The following is a 23,559-nucleotide window of genomic DNA, read 5'->3' on the forward strand; positions in this document are numbered from 1 at the left end:
CTCATGACTAATGCGGTTTACAAATTCTTCTGTACCAGTTGTAATAATTTAACAAGTTGCTTGTAAATCGTTATCCCTTCTGAACTTACAACCTTAACACCTGTGTGTCTCAGAAGATCAAATTACACAACAGACATCTTTTTTTAGACACCTAGTAAAATTGCTATAAAGTGGCAACATTAGTTGCTGTTGTTTCTACTTATGTAATATCTGTTCCTAGGATATTAAGGCCAGATGTTGCATCTGGAAGACTCATTGTGGTCTGATTATTTTCAAGTCACAATACTCTCTTCAATGTCATGCAGCAAGAAACCGTTGCTTGAAATTTGATTCAATTCTTCTGAGATACTTGGAGGACCAAAATTCCCAAACTGTGATACATCTACAAAAATCTCCAAAAGCCCTGAAATTCTCAGTAAGCCTTGTTAGTTCTTTGCACGCTATACCCTGTGCCAGCTAAGAACTAGCAGCCCAAAGATCCTGACTGCATGTCAGGCGGACAGCAGCACCATCTTGGGCCCATGAGGAGTCAAACTAAAAACCTTAACTGCCTTAGAAACCAGTGTGGTGGAGATTGGGCAGTAAAAATCCATTTGATGTGGTTTTTGTTAGCATCATCTGTTTTTTAATCATTTTCTTTTGACTGTTGAATTTAAAGACCACCAATCAAGTAATTTCTTATCAGTGTCAGGAAAGGCAGATCAGCACTCATCATTTTCCATTCAGTTTGATTTTTGTTACAGCTTAATAACTAAGTTAGCTTTTTCATGCCTGAGACCATAATATATCCTGATTTTATTACATTTTGGTTATTGGTTTTGCATGCATACTCTGCCTGCATGGGGAATAACTCAGTTATTCTAAGAAAAGACAGATTTGTTTTAGCATGCAAAAATCATTAACAAGCAGCTTGTCTTGATCTTTGTGTACAACATCAAAATGAGTAAAGAGGACAAAAAGATCACGGGGAAGCTGTGGGGAAGGATATATCTGTATTTTGCTTTTTTTTAAGACGATGAAAGACTCTGTCGACAGTGCCTTGCAACTGTCGCTACAATTCGAGGCAACATGACTAATTTATTTGACCATTTACCCCAGCACCACAGAGCCATGTATGAGGAGTTTAAAGCTAGAACTAAATTTGATTACAGACAAATGTCTATTTTGGATGCTTGCGCTAGTGGTGCATTCTATAAGAAAGGATCCAAATGTCATGTTGAATCAACCATAAAATTGAACAACTGCCCTAGTTTTTTTCAAAATTCACTTCATTTGTTTCATGTGTGTCAAATTCTTTCCAAATTGAGCTATAGGAGTAGCCTGACAAGCCAGATCTACATCAAGATGTTGGGTCTGGGAACTCATCATTGGCAGGGCTCAATCCGAGGGGCGGGATAAACGGTTGTCTTTTAAATTCCCTCTGCATGCAATAGGATAGCGCTATAACCAGGCAGAGCAACGCTAGTTGATAGATTAAACTTTTGCCGTATCCGGTCGGCAAACTCCGAACACATCATCTTTTTTAAGAATGATTTCAGTGCAAGAATGATTTCAGTGCCATTCTTTTCTCTAAAAAAAAGCTTAACTCCAAGGCAAAAGCCGATTTCAAAAGACCGCTGTTCGCCAAGCCATAAGCCCGCCCACCGACTCTATTCTCGATGTGATTGGCCTGACTAGAGTTTGGTTTTTCCAGCTCGCAAGCCAATGGAGAGCTAGACGACCCTGGCTGCAAATTACATTTTATAGCTTCTCTTTTTTTGGGGATTTTAACTATTCTGATTCTGCTTATCGATTCCAGTTCTTAACGTTTCTTAATTCTGATTTTGAATTCCGATTCTTTGACGGGTGGGGTGAAAACGGATCACATTCACAGAAAAAAAACATATTTTTAAAACCTTTAACATAATTTATATTCACAATTCACTTCATACAGTTTATGGAACCTGTAAATGAATTTCACATAGTTTAATTTGACTGCTGTTATTAAATAATGACTCGATAATCTGTTGATTCTTTTTTCATTCACTGTACTGTAACCCACCGGCATGGCGCAGGGTCATATACAATCAGCCAGTTGCCCAAAAAACATTTCATTCAAATAATTTTCAGATGTTGCTTCATGAGCAACATTACCTCTGCTCTTCTCTCTGAGACTTTGCATCGCTCCGCCCGTGTCTCTCAGCACGCTGCACGGAGGCAAACGCAGGCAGGCTTGTTTACTGTATACGTGAAGTGGCGGCCAATATAAACAACATTTAAAACGCAAAAGAACAGTCATTGTGTCTTAGAAAAAAACTACCATTGGGTTAAGAATCGTGTGTGACTGTGCAGCGAGCAGGTGTGGGGGGAAAAAAACGTATGTATCGTGATTACATTTTTTTTTTAAATCAATTCGTTTTCTTAGAATCAATATTTTTTCATTTTATTTTGACCCAATGATTCACCTAAATATTTTCTGTTTATACGGTACCATCTTATTTGTTTCCAGCCATACAGACCGAAAGCAGAAAATGTTGTTTTTCTTTACAAAGTAAATAAATGTCAGACTGACTATCTGACATGTGATGTGCATTCTTCTTAGAAAACTAGTTTTTAGAAATGTCTCAGATATATTATCTCTACAAGTATATTATTCAACTTTTGTTTTTGTTAAAGAAGGAAATGAAAATCGCACTACAACTAGAATCTGCACCCATGTTTTGTGAAAGAATCGAACTGGGACAAAAGCATATGGTCCCAGACCTAGTAGAGAGTGGAAAACTGCGGCTACTCTTACAGCAAACAGCTGTTGGCGATCGGAGCAGTCCATGGCGAGCGGCTGACTCGTGTGCTCCAACTCTTATTCATCTTGCCCATACTGCAGAAACTAATCGAAATGTATCGCTTAGAACAGCATTGTCCAGCAAGAGCAACAGGTGTAGTTTTTTTATAGTTGGAACCAATAAATTATAATATTATAGAGTGTGGTCTAGACCTACTCTATCTGTAAAGTGTCTCGAGATAACTCTTGTTATGATTTGATACTATAAATAAAATTGAATTGAAAATTGAATTGAATAAAGAGAAACTATTTTTTTTTCTTCTTTTCAATGGGTACCCGGTTCTTGGCATTTTGGAAATGGTTCTAATTTGGAACCGGGTTTCGGTTCCCAACCCTAATTGTATTGTTTATTGTTAATCTATAATATCACAATATTGTTTTTGTATTTTTCAGTATTGTTCTGCCCTAATTTTTAGTATGGAAAAAGATTGTCCAAATATTCCTTGGTTGTCTGCCAAAGCAGGGTAAGTTGGAGTATCTGCTCTAAACCAAGTCTTTCTCTTCCAGCCACCCTCAAAGAACCGTCGTGAAAGGTCTGAGCTCAAGCCAGACTACTTTGACCCTGCTTCTATCATGGATGAATCGGTAAGAAGCATCTACATTCATCACTTCGATTTTAGTTACTGTACAGAAGTTTGGACACACCTTTTCATTCAGTGCGTTTCCTTTATTTTCATGACTATTTACATTGTAGATTCTCACTGAAGGCATCAAAACTATGAATAAACACATATGGAATTATGTACTTAACAAAAATCTGGGCAGTGGTGGCCTAAAGGTTAGAGAAGCGAGCTTGTGACCGGGAGGTCGTTGGTTCAATCCCCAGACCGACAGGATAAAATCTGGGTGGGGAAAGTGAAAGAGCAGCACTTGTCCCTCCCTCATTACCACCACTGAGGTGCCCTTGAGCAAGGCCCTTAACCTCCAACGGCTCCAGTGGAGCTGCTCAGTGGCCAGCACATCAGACTGTGGTGGTACTGGGCAGCTTCCAGGTATGAATGTGTAACTGTGTGAATGTGATCAGGGCGTTCCTGCAAAAGAGAGGCTGCCTCTCAGTGAACCTTCCCTGAATAAAATAAAGGTTAAATAAAAAAATAAAAATAAAAAAGTGTGAAATAACTGAAAACATGTCTTGTATTCTAGTTTCTTCAAAGTAGCCACCCTTTGCTCTGATTACTGCTTTGCACACTCTTGGCATTCTCTTGATGAGCTTCAAGAGGTAGTCACCTGAAATGGTTTGCGACTGCACTTGGGGACACATTCAAAGTTTTTGCAATTTTCCGGACTGACTGACCTTCATTTGTTAAAGTAATGATGGCCACTTGTTTCTCTTTACTTAGCTGATTGGTTCTTGCCATAATATGAATTCTAACAGTTGTCCAATAGGGCTGTCGTCTGTGTATCAACCTGACTTCTGCACAACACAACTGATGGTCCCAACCCCATTAATAAGGGAAACCATTCCACTAATTAACCCTGACAAGGCACACCTGTGAAGTGAAAACCATTTCAGGTGACTACCTCATGAAGCTCATTGAGAGAACACCAAAGGTTTGCAGCGCTATCAAAAAAGCAAAGGGTGGCTACTTTGAGGAATCTAAAATATAAGACATGTTTTCAGTTATTTCACACTTTTTTGTTAAGTACATAATTCCATATGTGTTCATTCATAGTTTTGATGCCTTCAGTATGAATCTACAATATAAATAGTCATGAAAATAAAGAAAACTCATTGAATGAGAAGGTGTGTCCAAACTTTTGGCCTGTACTGTACCTTGAATGCTTACTACCAAAGACATACTCCAAATTTGTTCTTAGACTATGTATATAAATACCGCACCTCACGTAGACTGGAGGTGTGTTTGTAATGACCAGCTGGTGAGATTAAGTGAGACACAGTAAGAGCTAACTCAACTTGTGATTTTTTTTCTCTTTTATTTTTTTCTTTTTCTTCAAGAGTTGGACTTAAATTAGTATACTCTATAGAAGTAAATCGAGAACAGATGACTTACAACCAGTCACATTACATGTAGCACCAACTCAACAAGCATGTTGTATTTGGGGTGCTGTGCAAAACATTTAGACAAGTTCAGCTGCATGCTCTGCAGCCAAACACAACATTTCTTATTGGTTGCAACGCCATCTTTTTTTGCCTGTGTAAACACGCCAAATTTTATTTATTTCAGAATGTACTGCAGGCCTTAAATTCTTGTTTCAACATGTCCCAACCTTAAGAGACCCTGGGGATTTGCCTTAGGGCTTGTTCTTACACTGGGCTTTGAAATGCAGGGCTCCTCAGACACTGCCTCAGTATAAAGCACTTTAAAATGTATGTGTTTTATTTCAGCTTTGAATAATTTAATTGTCACAAAAAATATCACAGCAGAAAACTGTAGCCAAACCAAACGTATAGCGTCTAGTTCTATTAAGCTTTTTATAAGCAAAGAAATGCAGCAGGCTTAGCTGCTCAGCTTCTGACTGCTTAGAACAAGTCTGCCTCAGATCCATTTTTTCCGCTCTGAATTACTTTTACACAATGTTAGAAGTGATGTTGGGTTGGTGAAGAGCATATTTTAAACACCTTTACAGCAACTAAAATATAGTAAATTGTCAAAAAACAATATAAATATCAATCGGTTTCTTTCAAATAAATTTTCTTTTAACTTTATAACTGGTTATTAATATTTTTTCTTTTTGGGTTTCCTCTAGGTCCTTGGGGTGTCAATGTTTTAAGCTAATATCCAGATGATTTTGACGCTGGGATAACAGAAGAGGCGCTTTGTATTTAAAGAGAATTTTAGATGCGAAAACAAAAGTGTTTTCTGTAAGAAAAAGCAAAAAAAAAAAAAAAATTCTGGCTTGTACTCCACGTGGACCAATGACAACCCACACTCAGTGTTGCTTGCTCAGAGAGGACATTGTTTCAAATATTTACTTTTATAATCTTGGGTAAGTAACAGGCCACATCCAAACCTATTAGAAATGAGACATGTCTGAAGAGAAATCCATAATAGCTTCTTCTTTTTTTTTTTTTTTTTTTTCCCTTTTTTTTTTTTTTATTTTTTATTTTTTTTAACTGGGGATGAATTGGTGTGTTTAACTTAAAATACATTTTTTGTTTATGTCTAACCCTTTTTACAATTGTAGTAAGTTACCAGGTGTGAAGTAGTAATTTATAAACCGACTGTAGTAGCTTGCTTGTACTGTGTTAGCCAAGTGGATGGAGGTCTTTTTGTTTCTGTGCTCCTTTTTTGTTTTTTCTCTCTCCCTCTATCTCTAAAGTTTCTTCTCCCTGTTGTTGGGCCTGATTTGAGGTCCTGGTAACCACTGGTGGTTAAGATGCTGAGGTGTCCCATAGAATCAGTCATGATCCCTTTCTGCTGTGAAGATTCCCAGAGTCCACTGAACGCTCCACACTGTTAAGCAGTAAATCCTAGATCTTACCCCAAGATTTGGACCACTCCTTAACCTCCATCTACTAGAGAAATGTGTCTTGATGACCACCCCCCCAAAAAACAAAAAAAACAAAACAATGAGCAGATTTTTTTTTCTCTCCCAGTAGTGCCACTGTGTGGGCTCTGGCAGATAGCAGCTCAGTCAAAGAATGACACATCTTTCTCTCTTAAAATCCAGCAGCATAATGTTGAAATGGGTATCTCTACATTTTAAATAAAAGTTATATATGAATCGGTGCTGATTTTATATATGTGCTTTTGGTTTTCTTATTTTCAACTTTTCAATCTTCAGTCACAAAGTTTGAGAAATGTAAGTACAAAAAAATAATGAAAGCATGTGAAGCCATGCATCAAGGAAGATTTTTAAATTTGTATTTTTATGTTTTGTTTTTTTTTGTCTTGATAATGTCTTCGGGTTTCTACCTTTTTTCCTACGTGTAAATTAGTTTGGATAAAACTAATGAAAAGACTTGTGAAATTCAGCTTTAAGGTTTTCTCAACATAAAAAGGTCCTGTCACAAAATACTTAAAAGATTTCAAATGTTAAAATTGAAAGGTAGTCATTCAGACAATACTGAAGATGAAAGTTATTCAGCAGCGCTGTGGCAGCTAGACAAAGCTTAGATTTTGACATATATTTGTCACACACAAGTTTTAATGAAATGTTTTGTCTACTGAGGTTTTTATTTTGTAGTCATTCCATGCTTAAGCCTTAAACATGCTTGTGAAAGTCACCTTCTCACAGTAATCTTCCATGTCAGAGGCTCAGTCATGTTTAAAGGTGGAGAATTGGCTTCTTAGAACATGAAACATGAGGTGGTCAGATGTAATGTGATAAAGTAGATGAACAGCCTATATGTCTTTTGCTTAATTATTTTATGTAAGTAAAAAAGAAAATTCTTTAAAGGAAAAAGTACTGTTTATTGTTTGTTACTTACCACTACATTGGTATAAATTCTTATTAGATCATGTGTATATATACAAAATTTAATTTTTTTTCTCTCCTTTTGGCCATTTTTGTGTTTTTTTTTTTTTTCTGCACTCTTGCCTAAACTCTAAGTTGTTGTTTATTATCCCATCCTCTTTCAGTCACTCTGTTTTCTGATTTGTACTTGTCTGGAGACAGTAACTTTTAAATAAAAATCAACACATTTCATCTGTGGTACTTTTTACTTTTGACCACAAAAAACTTACTACATCTTGTACTGGGTTTAATCATATCCAGGCTGCACAGCATCTCTATGGTCTTGTTTTTTCCTTTGCACATTCTTGCAGTTTGGGGTGAAATATAGTTTAGTTGGTGGTAGCACTTCACTCTATTCACAAGTTGTTCACCTAGTTAGCACAAGGGGGCAGTATAGTCCAAGGTGGACATCTAATCTCCCCACATTGACCGTGTAGTCACTCTTTGTAATCTATGTATCTTTTTTACTTTGGTGAAAAGGCTTTGAATATGTACTCGGGCACTCTGCATCTTCAATGCACACATCTCACTGTATGTGACAACTTTTACATTTGTGTTGACTGTCAAAAGGGCCCATTTTAGTGAGTGTAATGTCTTGTTCAGCTGAGACCAAGAACACTTTAGTTGCTCCTAATGATAAAAGTGAAGACATGAGGAAGCAGATGAAAAGGATAAAAGCAACAGAGACTTCTGTGTTAAGTGTATGATTAATAAAGGGGAGCTCAGATCAATGCTGGCGTATTAGAATGGGACCTGGCAGAGCGCTCCCCTTCATGTCCAGTCTGTGATACATGAAGAGGCCCATCTATCAATATGTCGGTCTGCTCCTCACGTGCCGGCTATCAGAAAAATGTGAAGAAAAGCACTTTCCTCGGCAGGCCTGCTTGATTGTCTTCTGAGCTGTCAGCCCTTTCTGTAACACTGTTAGTGGTGTTCATGCAGAAAAGAAATGTTAGATTAGTGTTTAGTTGTCATGTTGTCAAACCAGTTTTACGATGAGGTGCTTTTTGTCCACATCTCGCGCTTCTGCACCAAAACAATTATTTTCCGTATAATTTTCTCTCATGATTTGTTTCCGCAGCAGTGCATCTGCTTGGGCTGAGTTAAGTTGTGTTTCTGAGGTCAGGGCTGCTCAGTTTAAATTGGAGCCACAGGGCCTCTAGCTTGTATTTACTCCTGATAACCTTAAAGCCTCCACAGGCCCTATCAGTTTAGCTGTTGTTGAGACCTCAAAGAGGGTCAAGGAAGCCTGGGAATCATGATTCACACATGCAGATTTCACTGGAGAAACAGATCTAACAAAATCTGAAACAGTCTTTCATGGTGACTTAAAATGTACATTTATGCTCAGTATATAACAGCTACTTTTTCAATTTATTACAACTGTCAGAAGAGCTGCTGTACAAGGAGGACAAGACTTTTCCAGTATTTTGCAAGAAGATAAACTCAGAATTTGAATTCCATGGATTATTCATCATTGAGATTGGTTGTAATCTCTTCTGTTTGGAAGGGCAGAGGAAAGCCGCTGACCCTTGGAAAATCTTTTACCAGTCTGCCTCAGATTAGGCCCACGGACACACGCACACAGATAGTCTGACATCCAGGCCACTGTCGCTCAAAATGTCCAGACTCATCTTCTAGTGCCTCTATGGTGCACTGCAGTACACCCCATCCTTGACATTTCTGTGCCATCTCCCAAAAATGTGCTGTGCACCCAATAAAATATCTGGCAACAAAATAAAAGGGAAAGAATCTCTCCTGGATTAAAAGAAGACGCTCTGTGGGCCGTAACAGAGATGTCAAGGTGAATGTGGAATGAAAAAAGGATCAATGCTTTCATTATGAGGAGCAGGATTCACAAGACAGGCCAGAACAGGTCAGAGATTCCAGTTTGAAAGCTATGAATAGAGCGCCGTGGGAACCTACTGTCTGCCTCCTGTCGGTTTTCTTCGTATTGACACACAGCTAGAGCAGCTAAAGGTATGCTGAATGAGTGAACGAGTGACAGGGCTATTGTACTCGGAGGACAGAAGCAGGAGGATTAGTCTCTCTTTGACAGAGAGGGCTGAGATGGTCCAGTGTGTGGAGGGGATCTGTCATCAGCAGAGCTGCAGGTGGTCCAGAGGTCTGCGAAGTGCATTCGACCCTGCGAGGCGAGAAAACAAGGCGAGTTTTCAGCTAGGAGCAGGATGATATTTACCCTGGTTTACCCTGCAATCTGATTCTCCACACCTTCTCTCCTCACCTCACATCATTGTTGTGGAGCCACTTTCACTCGTCCCAGTGGGCCTGAGCTCTGCAGCGAGGAAAATAATGGTTCCCCCCCCCCCCTGCAGGAAGAGGAAACAATTTCATGGCTTTTCAATTAGCGGGGGGAGGGGGGGGGAACTGAAAACATGCAATCCTGTGAGGTAGTACTGCGCCAGACAAGGCCTACATTTCTTCCATTTTTCAAATCCCTTGAAGCTCATTCAAAGGTGACCCGCTGATGAATGAATGCATTTCTGGGCCAAGCCAACTCTGCTAAATCATGAGTCTCTGTAAAGTTTGGATGAGTGTCTTATAAGGGCGTGATGAGACAAGTCTAATAAAGATGACGGAGAGCTCTGCATGTTACCAGCCCCTGCCAGGAAACCCCAGTGATTAACGAGGGCCAGGACACCTCTGCTAATAAGACTCATCTCTTTAATTGGCTCGATGATATGATACGTGCTATTGGCCCGGGGTTGCTGGTGTGTGTGTGTGCGTTAAATGTGTGTCCAATGTCCACGTCTGCTGTGCTAAGTCCATTTGTGCATGCATGCAGGGGTGGGGGGGGTTGGGGTGTAACGGGTGTGTCTGCATGTGTATACATGGGCGGGTGGCCCGTGCATGTGCCTGCGATTAGCTTTCTCACTTCCCTTGTGTGTGGATCCAAGCCAGAGATGAGGTAGGGGAGCCTCATTAGAAAGAGAGCACTTCTATAGCTGGCCAAGATGTAACACCTCACCCAATAATAATTTATTCAATCTATTCTTAAGTATTGCATGCACTGCTAGATAGGGGTTAGGTTATGTAAGAGTGCGACAGTGCCTAGTTTGAATGTGATATGATGATCATTATAAATCCAAGGGAGACGACAGATGGCGGGGTACTTTAAAGGTTCAGCAGGTATAACTATTACTACTCTTCTGCTGCCAGATCAGTCCCTGGCAGAGTGAAGGGGGAGAGAGAGAGAGAGAGAAAAAATTAAAGGTAGTCTATGACAAGAAGAGAGAGTGCAGACACGGTAAGAGAGAGCTGGTCCTCGTTAGCACACTATTCATCAGTCATGTGAGGTCAGGGAACCCTGAGGGGGAGTGTGTGACCCATCACCTCTCACCCCTGACTCCTGGCCAGCACCTGGAGCTGAGCTATTTCCTCATAACATTTACTTGTAACAGTTTGCCTCTCATTCACGACTGGTCCCGACTCAGGGCTTTTCAGCTCCCGGTGTACTGAATAGCCTCGACTGGTTGGAAATCTGAGTATCTACTGTATAGTGCACATCGCACACCAGCCAGCACTGGTGGAATGTAACTAAATACATTTGTATAGTACACATTTGAGGTACTTATACTTTACTTAAATATAGACACTTTCTACTCCGCTACATTTCAGAGAGAAATATTGTACTTTTTACTCCACTACATTCATCTGACAGCTTTAGTTACTTCACAAATTAAGATTTTTGCATGCAGAAAACACATGTAGTTTATAAAATAGGATGTTTTTATTATAAATTAAACAAGTCCAGCTGAAATGATTAGACCATTAAATACAGAACTGTTTTCATCGTTTCCAGTTTCTCAAAGGCGAGGATTTTTCTGCATTGAGTGCTTTTTTTATGATGCTACTTACATAATTTTACTTAAGTAACATTTTCAATGCAGAACTTTTACTTGTAACAGAGTATTTTACAGAGTGGTATTAGTACTTTTACTTAAGTAAAGGATCTGAATACTTCTTTCACCACTGCCAGCCAGCTCTCCCGTCCAAACACAGGCCGTATTCGTAGAGGAGGGAGTGGTTGAGCCAGGGCCAAAGGGAGTGGAGGGCGTAGAGAGGAAGGAGGAAATGCAGAGAGGACAGGGAGGTACAGGAGACAGAACGGGGGGGTCAGGGTCACAGCTGCGATAAAGAGGTCAGGATGAAAGATGTTGCTTCAGTCCGGCCGTGAGGAAAATAAACAATCCTCCTAATCCTAAAAATAGTTGGGAGACCTGTTCGTCTGTCATTGCTGTTGCTTCATCCAGGTGGGAGCAACTTTTGCTCTGGATAACAGACCCGGAATCTGCTGACTTCTCTGTGCAAAACTGGGTTAATAATGTAAAGAATGTGTCCAGGGCCCTTAATCCTAACTTCTCTTGTGTTCATAGGCCCTTTGGCAAACACAGTCAGTGATTATCTTAACCCCTCCAATAAATATGACATGGCAGTCTTAACTATATATCTGTCCCTGACCACTAAACCTTCAGCTCTGACCCTTTGCCCTAACTCGAGCTGGTGACCTCCCTTCACTCCATATGTCTTCATTTTCCGTGAAGAATTTCTCCTGAGCCGAGCAGAGCTGCTTTGAAATCACTCTGAGTAAAGTTTTTTTTTTTCTTTTTTTGACTGGCCGATTGACAGATTGGAGTAGGAAAGAGCCCAAATGCTCAAGGCAAATCAGACGAGTCGGAACACACACACACACACACACACACACACACACACACACACACACACACACACACACACACACACACACACACACACACACCCTTGTGACTCTGTCTGCCTACCTTTTATTCTCTGTTTCTCTCTATGCCCCCCTCGCTTCTTCCGGTGCCCCTCCTTCCTTTATTTATGCCTGCAGAGCCACTTTGTTGTGCTTTTAGTGGCTGGGTTTGTAGATGGAGCAGATGCTGGAGCTGATATTCCCTGATCCTGCAGCAAGCCGAGATAAGAGCAGATTTATGCCAGTGTGAGGGAGCATGGGAGTAATTGCTGAGGCTTTGATGATGCGGCTGAGAGCACTCGTGTACCCTCGGCTTCTTACTAACAAGGACATCCTCAGATTTAGGAGTTTGTCTCCCTGGGTTTAAAGTGAGTTTTCTTGGTGTATATCTTTGGGTGCCAAAGGTGCGTTTGTGCAACACTGCGAGCTGGGATGCAATGCTTCCTTTATGGTCTTAATGTGCTCAAGTGTGTACATTAGCTGTGATTACCCTTGCGTCTTTGTTTTAAAGGTGTGTCACAATAACAGCATTACATGTGTGTGTGTGGGCAATACATACTTTTATGGCCTTTTTATTTATAGCTGCACAGACTCACGCTCAGCTGAAAACATATGACATAATCAGGATGACAGATAACATTCTATCTGCAGATAAGGTTATCTCAAAGACATTTCCTATGGTTCAAATATAAGCATATTTCCCCAGAAACAGATGACAGCAACTGCTACAGGAGATTTGAAATAAAAGCACATTCAGAGGATCTTTCTCTATGGTCATTATGGGAACTGTAAACCCAGGTTTAGTTGTAATTAAAGTTTTTAGTATTCATTACTAAATCACATTAGTTGTTTGTAATATTCAGCTTAAGTATGCAGTGCACAGATCAAGTTTCTGTATGGAACATATCTATTGAATACATCAATCTTAGTCATAATATTATAAAGAAAAAGAAACAATATTTATTTGAACAAATTATATTTTTAGTACTGATAAGTAGCCTAATGTTTTATATGTGTTATGTGTCTTTGCATGCTTATTTTAGACAACATGACTCAAGAAAAAAGAGTTTGTTTACTAATGATTTTTAGTAATGACTACTAATGTGAACTTGATTTGTCTACTGCATCAACTTCCCGCTCTGTGTTAATACAACTTGAGCTGCTAAGTTTCACCTTGTATTGTGTAAAAACTTAAATGGTTTAAGGCAACGGGTTTCCACGCAAATTTCTAGTAAAGTCAACTCATTTGGGATAACAGTGTAGGGCTTCTAAAAGCGACCACCAAAGCACTTTTCCTCTTCGGTCCCCCCACAGGTTGGAAGCAGAATTGTCCATTACCGCTGTCATTCCAACTACAGATCCGCTACCCGATCTGACAAACTTGCATAGTGCAGTTATAGCCGATAGAGGGCCGCAAAGCGGATGCAGAAGTGCTGTTCACCCTGTTACGAGTTGAACCACTGAAATGATTTTGGAAACATTATTTTAAGGTACAAAAGAATTTTTGGTGTTGCTTTAAAACATAAATGATCAAAGCTGCAGCTGCAAACGCTGTTACACCGCACCTGCCAGGGAAATAAAGGCAACGCTGATGAGGTTCTTGGGGCTACTTCCATTCAGCACTGTGATTAGAGGTGGACTCTAAATGGCTCTTTGGCCGAGCATTGAAGAGAGATGAATCATCTGTTCAGCGTCCCCACGTGATGATGTCACTAAGGACATGTCAGTGACACCAGGCAGCTACAATGACACGTTGATCCGAGGGGCTTTTGAGACTGACCTGACTCTTGACTGATGCAAGTGGGCTCGGACAGGACAGATACCTTTGTGAGGCACGCACGCACGCACGCACACACAAAATCTGGCACATGCCAAAGCATACAATACACACACACACACACACAAATCTTATCTTTCTGCCTGCCCTAGCCATCACCCCGGGCCTTCCTGTTTTTCTCAGGGGCCCAGAAAGATTCCAACTCAATGGAGTCGTGTGAGGCTATTAGCTCTGCTGGGAGAGCCACTTTGAGGAGAATCTACTGTAGAGAAGGGGGTGATAAGTGGAAGATCATTAGAAGCCCTGAGCCGGAGCCAAATAGAATTAGATGACGCACACCACAAGATCATAACACAGGCCAAAATCAGTAAGGACATTGGGATCAAATTAGACGCTAAATCCCTCTGTATCATTTAGCAACAATAATGTCTTCAACACGTCAGCTCTGTGGGCTACTTGTTTCAGGTCCAATCCCGCCAAAGAGCGCCAGCGTTCAGTTCAGAGGGGGAGAGCAATGAGTCAGATCCTCTGCTCCAATTATATATGCATCCTGCAGTCTGCTTTTTAAAGCAAACACACACACACACACACCACTTGAACAGGAGCTTGTTGACCATCACACAGCCAAGGGACTGTGAAGAAGAGGGGGGTGAGCTCACAGAGGTCGCTTTGAAGTTTCTATTCAGGTCTTTGTCCCATTCAGGCTGCTGGCAGTAGACATCTCTACTAGAGGCCTGGCCCCTCCCATCGTCACACCGTCCCCTCACACACACACACACACACACACACACTCAAAAAGAAAAGAAGGCACGTCTGCAGGTCCTGTCCATCACACGGGCCTTAATTAGAGTGGATTCGAATGCACCCTTTTGTACCCTTCTCACTCTCTCCTCTTTCTTTAACCCCCACCCTCACTCATTTCACTCTCTTTCACCAGCTCCCACCCTCTCTTTTTCTCTCATTTCTCCCTCTCTCCCCTAACCCTTTTTCACTTTTGTTGCCCTCATTTTCTTGGCAGCGAGTGAGGCACCTCTCCAGACGTTTTCTTCTCTATGCCTTGAGCCCCTTTCTATCCCCCCTTCTTCTCTTGCTGCTCTCTCTACCCCCATACACCCCCAGTCTGGAAGCTGAGTGTGACCTAATGTTTGACAGACAAGTAGCCTTGGAGAAAAGACTCATCTATCAGAGGCTTGTAATTCTATTAGAATGGACAGAACATCCCCCCCAGGACAGCATTTGGCATATTCTCTCCATCAATTTAGCTCTTCTCTAAGCCCTCTGGGCCATGGGCCTACAAAATGCAGTTTATGCTAACAAATAATCACAGCGAGTTAATAACGTTGTGTGTGTGTGTGTGTGTCTTTGTGTCCTAACTTTCTACCTATTTTTTCATGTGGAATTGTTGAGCGCCGAGGTCTTTGATATTAAGCATCAAAGAACAATTTCTCTTTTCAAATTCTAATCTCATCTGAGAGGCTAAAATAAGGTATAATGCAGAGAACTGTGGTGAGTTAAGATAGGAGGATCACAACCAGCTACTAATCAGATTGTTATCAAGATCCCCAGATATTTATATGTAGACAAAGATGGCTACAAGAAACATCCATTGTCGTGGCTTGTTATCAGACTTAATTACTGATATGAGAGGAGAAGAGCAGCGAGGAGAAGAGAAGAGGTTTTGCTTACATCTCCTGCTGGGATGTTAAATTGAGGAGGACATGTTTAGCGCACATTATTATTTGTCTGTAATCAGTGCTTTCCTGTCAGTCACGATGGCTGAGATGAGAAAAGGAGAGGAGGTGGAGTGAAGCAAGAGAAGGAGAAGAGAGAGGAGGAAGACGTCTGGACAGCAATCAGCGTACCACAAACAGGAAATGGAAGCCTGCGGATGCCCCAGCCGTTGTGTTGTTTGGACTCGCTGCTGTTACTGTTTTAATTTAAAGCAGCAGGAATCGCTCATACGACAACTTTTCAAGTGTCAGGCTCCGAAAATAGTCCGTTTACATTAACAGAATTTTCCCACTGTTTCAACTGGCCCAGTGTTTGGAGAGAATCCATGTTGTTTGCGTCTATGCCCCTGTGTTTCCTTTACTGAACACTTTACTGTGTGTGAGATGGACGGGAAACATGCTGCTAAGTGCTTGTGTGTGACTGTGTGTGTGTGTCTCTGTGTGTGTGTGTTTGCGTGCGTGTGCGTGCGTGCGTGCGTGCGTGCGTGTGTCTATGTGAGGATGTTGTCTCAGTGGTTAATGGCTGTTCGATATTGATTACAGCTGGAACGTCCAAGTCACATGTTCCTCGGCCTCTCCAGATAACGAGGGTTAACCACTTGACCCCGTGCATGCCAAAGGGGCTCCGCTCATACCTGGATCCATAGCCCCATCCGAAGCCACATGTCCCACAGCTCCACAGAGGCCGCAGCCCTCTGGTCTCCAGCCTGGCCCGTAGATCACGGCCATGTCATAGAGCCACACCAGAGGGAAATGCGCCAGACTTCATTAAGGGCAGATTAAAAGCAAGAGGAGGCCACTTTAACTGTGATTTATTTTCACTGTGAGGTTGCTGGGTTGACTACAGGACCGCAGCGGCTTTATCCCGGAATGATGATGTCATGGTTTCAGTGTTTGTAAAGTGTAAATAGCAGATTGGGAAGGAACTATGTCCCCGGCAGCAGGGTTCATCTTGGAGTTTTAGAGCGAGGAAAACAAAAGCTGCAGAGAACCACTAACTAGTCACAAATCAGTGGACGATGAAGAGAATATTAGTTTGCAACCATTTTGATTTTGACATTTATTCTCTCTAAATAAGATGATTTCCTGCTTCTCACTCTTTTATATCTTTATAAACTGAATATTTAGGCGTGTTTGCAGCATGTCATTCTGTTGGTCCAGCACTTTGGTCCAGACTGGAATGTCTCAACCATTGGATTGATTGCCATGACATTTGGTACAGGCATTCATGGTCCGCAGAGGATGCATCCCCCTGACTTTGATGAGCCCCTGATCTTTCCACTTTCCCCATAACGTTGTAATTTTTGCTTTTTAGTGAAATACCTTGATAACTATTGGATAGATTGCAATGAAATTTGGTATAGATATTCATGATTCCCAGACAATGAATCCTTCTGACTTTTCCATTTCCTAGTGTGCCACTGGCAGGTCAAAGTTTTCACTTATTTTGTGAAATATCCCAACAACTGCTACAGTAGATAGATTGACATACATGTGTACAGCTATTCATGGTTCCCAGATGATAAATCCTCATGGTAACTTTTGCTCTAGTGCCATCATGAAGTTGACATTTGTGGTTTCAAGTGAAACGTCTCAAGAACTATTGGATGGATCGCCCGGAAATTTGGTACACCCATTCATGCCCCCCTTAGGATGACCTGTAATAACTTACCCTTACGTGATTAACAATAATGAAACAAATCTTTAATTTCTACCTGACTCAATTTGAAAGGGTCTGAAGAGCGTCTGTGTGAGCTTCTGTGGTATCAAAGTACATTCAGGCTATTTATAGAAGCACTAATCACAGCCACCTATACACATTAACATGATGACCTCATTCCTTGAAAATGCTACTATTTCATAGGTGGCTGTCTGAGGGGAGGGGGGGGGGGATCAAATTGCCTTCAGTGTGTGACTGAACATGGAAGCTAAGCTCAATACACTCCTTTGTCCTTACATATACTGCACTGTGTCATGTTGCATAAAGCTTTTATGGTTATATAGACTAATGTGGACAGTCCAATATCTGTTACTTTTATCCTCCATAATCCTCTTGACCTGTATACGATGAATACGATGTGTTGTTCTTCTGCCACGTGTACTGTTTTAAAAAATTAGTTCTGATTGCTTCTCAAGACAAATGTCTGTATTGTATTGTACTCGGCTAATAATGTGTTTTTGATTTTGCTGCTTCCAGGCTGTGGTTTGATCACACTCTTAGCACAACAGCATGGTACTGTATGTCCACCATCATCGTCCTGACCTGGAGCCATATTCCTATTGGCTGCTCAGCTTTGGCCCGCAGCTGTGGCACTCGTCAAAGTTGTACACAGGAGGCGTCTCATTGGCTCGCAGCAGATCAGGTATCTATCTCTGTCCATCTGATTGGCCATCGAGGTATCAGGTATCTCAGAAGTCCCGGCCATCAGACGGGACATGCCAGCTCTGTGGCAACTGGCCTGTGTTTGCTGTTACTATGACAACACTCTGACAGTCTTTGCACCTGGGGATGCAGCAATGGCAAAACTCTAGCAGCACTTGTAGCATAAAGAACAACTTTATGACTTCTGCAGACTATTTCTCTTCTCTGTAAACCTTGGAAGTCGGTGAAGTTGAGCCAGAACCTTTTACTCTGATGCAGCCATGACACCCATGTTATCCCTGGCTCTCACACGAAACACACACAAATAGAAATACACTCAGATAATTAGAGAGCGGATGTTGAGCTCATTGTTACACGAAGATGTATGGGCTGTCAAGGCACAACAGGATGTAATAATAAAAAAGAAATTTAGGAACCATGAGGCATGTCTTTAAATGAGTCTCTCATCTTTCCTTTCCAAATAGACTAACTCCCCTACTGTATTCCATGAATTGATTTCATCACAACCATTAGGGGGCGGCATAGATTGAATAAAAGCACCAAAATTAAGAGAAACTACTCTCTCTCTCTCTCTCTCTCTCTCTCTCTCTCTCTCTCTCTCTCTCTCTCTCTCTCTCTCTCTCTCTCTCACACACACACACACACACACACACACACACACACACACACACACACACACACACACACACACACACACACACACACACACACACACACACACAAAGGGGCACAGACATGGACATGATCAATTATGTGTCAAGCATTTCTTCCTCAATGAATGAATAGCCCAGTGACTATAGGCTACTGACCGTCTATTGTCTATCGACACTGGAGACTAAGTTCTCATGCAGTTCATTATCCCAAAAGGGGACAGCTAGAAAGAGATCCAAAGAGACCATTAATCATCATTTCTTTCAGAGAGTAGAAAAGAAATGACCGAAATAACAGATACTGTAATCCTATAAAGTAAATTCTAAAGATTATTGTAGATTTAAAAATTCAGAATGGTTTACACTGGAAGTATAGCTTAGTTAATCTTAGTTTCCCTACGGCGAGATTTTGATAGGCCTATATTATAGGAATGTTATGGCATAAATGTTGAGCCAGGGATCTACATGGAAAAGCAGGTCCTGGGCTCTAAAGGGGCCAAAGTTTTTCTCCTGTAGGCACTTTTACGCACGCTCCACCAGCCTATCACGCTCGTCTTCTTCACTAAAGCTTTCAGTATGACGAATAACTCCAAAGTCCATTTCAATTTGGGTCGATGGCTTGGGCCTAGGTGGTGGGGGCAAGAGATGTAGGGTCAACCTAATAACGCACTCCCAAACTCCTTCCCTCCCACTCCTCCACGTCCCCATAAATGCCTTCGCTTCCTGCTTCCAAGTTCGGACAGAGCGCGGTGATTGGCCGCAGCTCGCACTGTGGGCTGTTCCCCCTGTGCTCCTTTTCGGCTCGGGTTACAGTTGAGCTCGAGCTGCTGCACTTACCGGAACGCAGAGAGTGTTTTTACTCGGTTAAAAAAATATACCGGCATGGAAATGTTGGCGAGCGGATATAGAGCCACCGAGCGAGCTGATGAGCGAGTCTAACCTTCCCTCGGCACTTTTTTTGTGTCCGAGCAGCAACAAACAAGCGTGAGACGTACAGTTTATTTACGCACCGGCCACGCATCATGTCCCTCTCGGACTAGAGGCTTCCCTGCTGGAGCGCAACACGCACGCGGAACGGCGCTGAGAGCCGGGAGGAATATTTACAATAGAAACTCAATTCCTTCGCGGAGAAGAATAGCAGGGGGAGGAGGAGTGAAAGATAACACTGGAATGAAGTGGACCTCGGGATTCCCAGCGTGCTGCGGAGTTGTGACTGATGGATGAATGTGGCCATCTGTAGGCTATATACAGCGACAGGTACCGACCCCATCAGGGGAGCTCTGACAAAGACACGGCGCAGCGCTTCATCAGCAGCCGCATCGCCAAATTGTGTCCCCCACCAAAAAAAAACCCCAACTGTGGTTAGATCTGTTTCATCGCAAATCAGATCGCTTCGTTGACTTGTCTCTAACAGAGTAAGAAGGTCGTGAAGGGCTGTTTTTGTCTCAGCCACAGGTCAACCAGGACACTCGGGGCTGCTTTGCTCACAGATCCTATCAGAGAACCGGGAGCTTCCTGCACGTCCTGCGGACAGTTCAGTCAAGGACACAGGGGTCTGGGCAGATTTTTAATAGGTCGGACAAAAGGACATGTATCTGATATCGAACTCTCATGCTCCCGACTGATCGTTGCTCACCTTCCCACCGGGCGAACCACAGATAAAGGCTGCCAGACGCACTGTCCGACGCTCTGAGTTATCGGCTCACTGTCTGTACATTGATCAGAATGGCGGGACTCGGTTGTTGGAAGTATTACCTCTGGATCTTTATTTTAATGTGCAGGTCGGCGTTACCTTCTGCGAAATCGCTGGAGACTATAATATGGAGCTCGCAGAATCCCAAGTAAGTCTCGTATTTCATTTGTGCAAGCATGCCAAACTCGCTGTGTGTGTGTGTGTGTGTGTGTGTGTGTGTGTGTGTGTTGTGTGTGTGTGTGTGTGTGTGTTGGTTGTGTGTGTGTGTGTGTGTGTGTGTTGTGTGTGTGTGTGTGTGTGTGTGTGTGTGTGTGCGTAATGGAGGACTAACATTACTGGAAAAGTTGCCATTGTGTGCAGACTGGGTTAAATGTTCTGTTAAATGTAGCAATTATCTGAAAAAAGAACATTTAGTTTTAATTGTCATTCCTGCGCCGCACTGTAGAAATGGTGTGGATTTATTTCTCAGTGGGGGATTTCCCAGCACCAAAGAAACCCAGTAGGTGCAGGCTTGTACAATAAACAGTAGGCCTCACTTAAAACACAATAATAGATGGTTAATTATAGCAATTGATATTACATGTCATTTTATTACCAGATAGAGGGCAAAGTCTGCTTGGACACTTGAGTTACGACTATCTCAGTTGTTAGAGTTTGTTCACTCCTTCCCTACAATTTCTTTTAATTTATGTAATTGGGTAAGAATGGATAATGAAAGTCAAGGAAAGCATGCCAAGTGTGTCAAGGTGTGGTCCAGTTAACTGGATCGAGGATATTTTTCCTCTCAGTCCCGCTCAGGAGCCCTAAACATGGGCTACTTGCCTTCTTGTGAGGGCCACACTGCGTCCCAATTCTCCAAGTTTAAATTCAGTTTGCACCACAGAAATGTGTGATAAGATGGTTTCAGATATCAGAGGAACCAAATGCTTGAAACGAATAAAATTGTCCTTAATTGTCCTGGCTTGGATCCAGCTTAATTTCTCCACATTAAAATCAAGGGCAAGTTTCTCAAAAGCATGCAACTGAAGCCAGACATTTTTCTAAAGATTCATATTATTCCCATCAAAACAAGCAAAGTGAGCCCAGACTGCTGATAATAAAATACGCTCTGGTAACAATTATCACCCACTTAGACTTGACTCCCACATTTGCATGATGTTGGAAAGCATACAAAAGGGGAAAATAAACTAAAATTTTGTGTGTTGTGTGTGTGTGTGTGGGGGAAACGACCTCCTCTTGTATTTCTGAATGGCATGGAGTTAGGAGCTGACCTTCATATGAGCTCACTGCACCAAGGGCACATGGAGAGTAGCTCGACCAGCTTATAACTAGAATTTACCCATTCAAGTGAATCCATGATTTATCCCCCAAATGTCACATGTCATAGGAGCTCGTTGTGCAGTCGGTGGGTATGAATATTGCTGCCATGTTCACTGGTGTGTGTGTGTGTGTGTGTTTGTGTGTGTGTGTGTGGCCTGGTTCTAATGGTGAGACTACGGCCCATCAGCTTTTATTTGACTATGGCTGCAGAGGTAGTGGAACAATGAGCGTCATCAGACATATATATATATATATTACATGTGCACAAAAACCCACAGCTCTTGTCAGTCATGGGTAGACAAATGAAAAAAAGGGGAGACATTTATTGATTGATGATGTCACCTGCAGGGAATGTCTTAGAAGGTTACCACGCTGGTTTAGGGATTGCCAGATCATTTCTCCATCTGTTTCTCCACTCTGCTCCTTGTAAAAAGCCTCACACCGGACGAATATTTCATAAAGTTCACAGTGGAACAATAATGCACTCTGCAAAGTGTTCTCTCAACCTAATTATCCTGCTGCTCTGCGCTTAGAAAACAATAGACAATTATCTCGCAGTGTGCAGGCTTTGCAATAACAGAAGACAAACCTGTTTTTCTTCTGAAATGTATCTGTCAGCAGCAGTGTCTGATAGGCAATAAAAAAGGAATATGTGTATAGCAATCAGCATCTGTCTTGACTCCTTGTTGTTTTAAACTCCATCTCTCTGTCTTGGCCTATATTATTCCATAGTGATAACACAGAGAGAGGCCTATAGAAATGTACAGTACACTATCTGGTGACTTATCTAGATTTACGATGTCTTACTTCCTGTTCCCACTTTGGGGAGCACTGCTGCCTCAGCTAATAAATTAATCTGGCCCTCTGCTTGCACATTGTACCACATACGCGCACAATATAACAATACCAGTGCCTCCCTGCAGGCCGTGAGTTATGAGACAAAGTATAGGAAACCAGCAGGTTTGGGCCACTACTGTGTGTGTGTGTGTGTGTGTGTGTGTGTTTTTTATTCCCCTTATGTGTGTGCAGGCTTATGTGCGGGTCCCTCAGTGTTCCTGCTGTTATGGATTTCCATGTGAGGATGCTATCACTCCCGCTCCTACATTATCAATAACTGGGGTTGGCTTAATTGATTTCCTCCCAGCGTGCTTGCACAGGCAACATACATCATCACTGTAGCGCCGTCTGGAAAAAAAGAAGTAGAAGAAGAAACATCCCTGAGTTTTATATCCGCTGCAGGATGTATGAGACCTTTTTGATATTTAATTTGAGGCCGGATGAGTGAAATGGCGAGGGGGTAAAGGGGGTTGGATGAGCAGCCGTGCAGAAGAAGGCTGGATGTGTCAACTACTCGGCCGGTAAAGAAGCGTCTAACATTTGATCAGAGCAAATCGGATTAGTTCTCATTTAGCTGAGTGGGATTACGCCCGAAAATGTCACTTTGTTATGACTGATCACGTCCCATCGGTTTGGCTGAAGCATGCACAGCAATGTACAGTCATACTACACACACACACACACACACACACACACACACACACACACACACACACACACACACACACACACACACACACACACACACACACACACACTCACAGTGTGCTAAAGAATTCCGCAGCGATGCCAATTTAATGATAATCTGACAAGGTTGCTATGAGTGGTTCCTGCACGTCCCCTAACCCTCCTTAGCTAATATTTACCTCATGACCTGTAACCACCACAGCCAGTTTGCAGCAGCGCAGGAGACAAACAAAATGATGTGATAGAGGCAGAAAACACACTTGCACACCTCTGAAAACATACAGAAAAGAAACCGCCGCGGGCTGGCCAGAAGTCTGCTGCACTGATTTTGAACTCCTTGCATTTCGGTAAGGCTTGGAAACAGTTTGCAGAAATTTCTTTGCTCCCATGTGGGGTTTTGAAGCCCACAAAATAGCGTAACCGTGAAAGAGGCGTTTGTGTTAATAAAAGTCAGCTAAAGCCTCTGTCCCTTTACTTACTGATCTTATTTTGCTGTCCGTTGAC

At 42.1% G+C, this 23,559-nt stretch overlaps 2 protein-coding genes across 2 annotated transcripts in view; both read left to right on the plus strand.

Annotated features, from left to right (window-relative positions):
* Nucleotides 1-6,862, plus strand: part of stag2b (stromal antigen 2b) — a 29,136-nt gene extending 22,274 nt beyond the window's left edge. Inside the window, exons 33-34 of the mRNA XM_039813017.1 lie at nucleotides 3,329-3,406; nucleotides 5,531-6,862. Coding sequence (XP_039668951.1) covers nucleotides 3,329-3,406; nucleotides 5,531-5,554 — 102 coding nt within the window. The 3' untranslated portion in view covers nucleotides 5,555-6,862. The remainder of the gene's footprint in view (nucleotides 1-3,328; nucleotides 3,407-5,530) is intronic.
* A 12,421-nt stretch (nucleotides 6,863-19,283) lies between these two features.
* The window catches only part of efnb1 (ephrin-B1), a 59,873-nt gene continuing 55,597 nt past the window's right edge, over nucleotides 19,284-23,559 (plus strand). The window contains exon 1 of the mRNA XM_039813199.1: nucleotides 19,284-20,359. Within this exon, the coding sequence (XP_039669133.1) occupies nucleotides 20,244-20,359 (116 nt within the window). The 5' untranslated portion in view covers nucleotides 19,284-20,243. The remainder of the gene's footprint in view (nucleotides 20,360-23,559) is intronic.

The sequence above is a fragment of the Perca fluviatilis genome, chromosome 10 (assembly GCF_010015445.1).
Source record: "Perca fluviatilis chromosome 10, GENO_Pfluv_1.0, whole genome shotgun sequence".
Taxonomy (NCBI): Eukaryota; Metazoa; Chordata; class Actinopteri; order Perciformes; family Percidae; genus Perca; species Perca fluviatilis.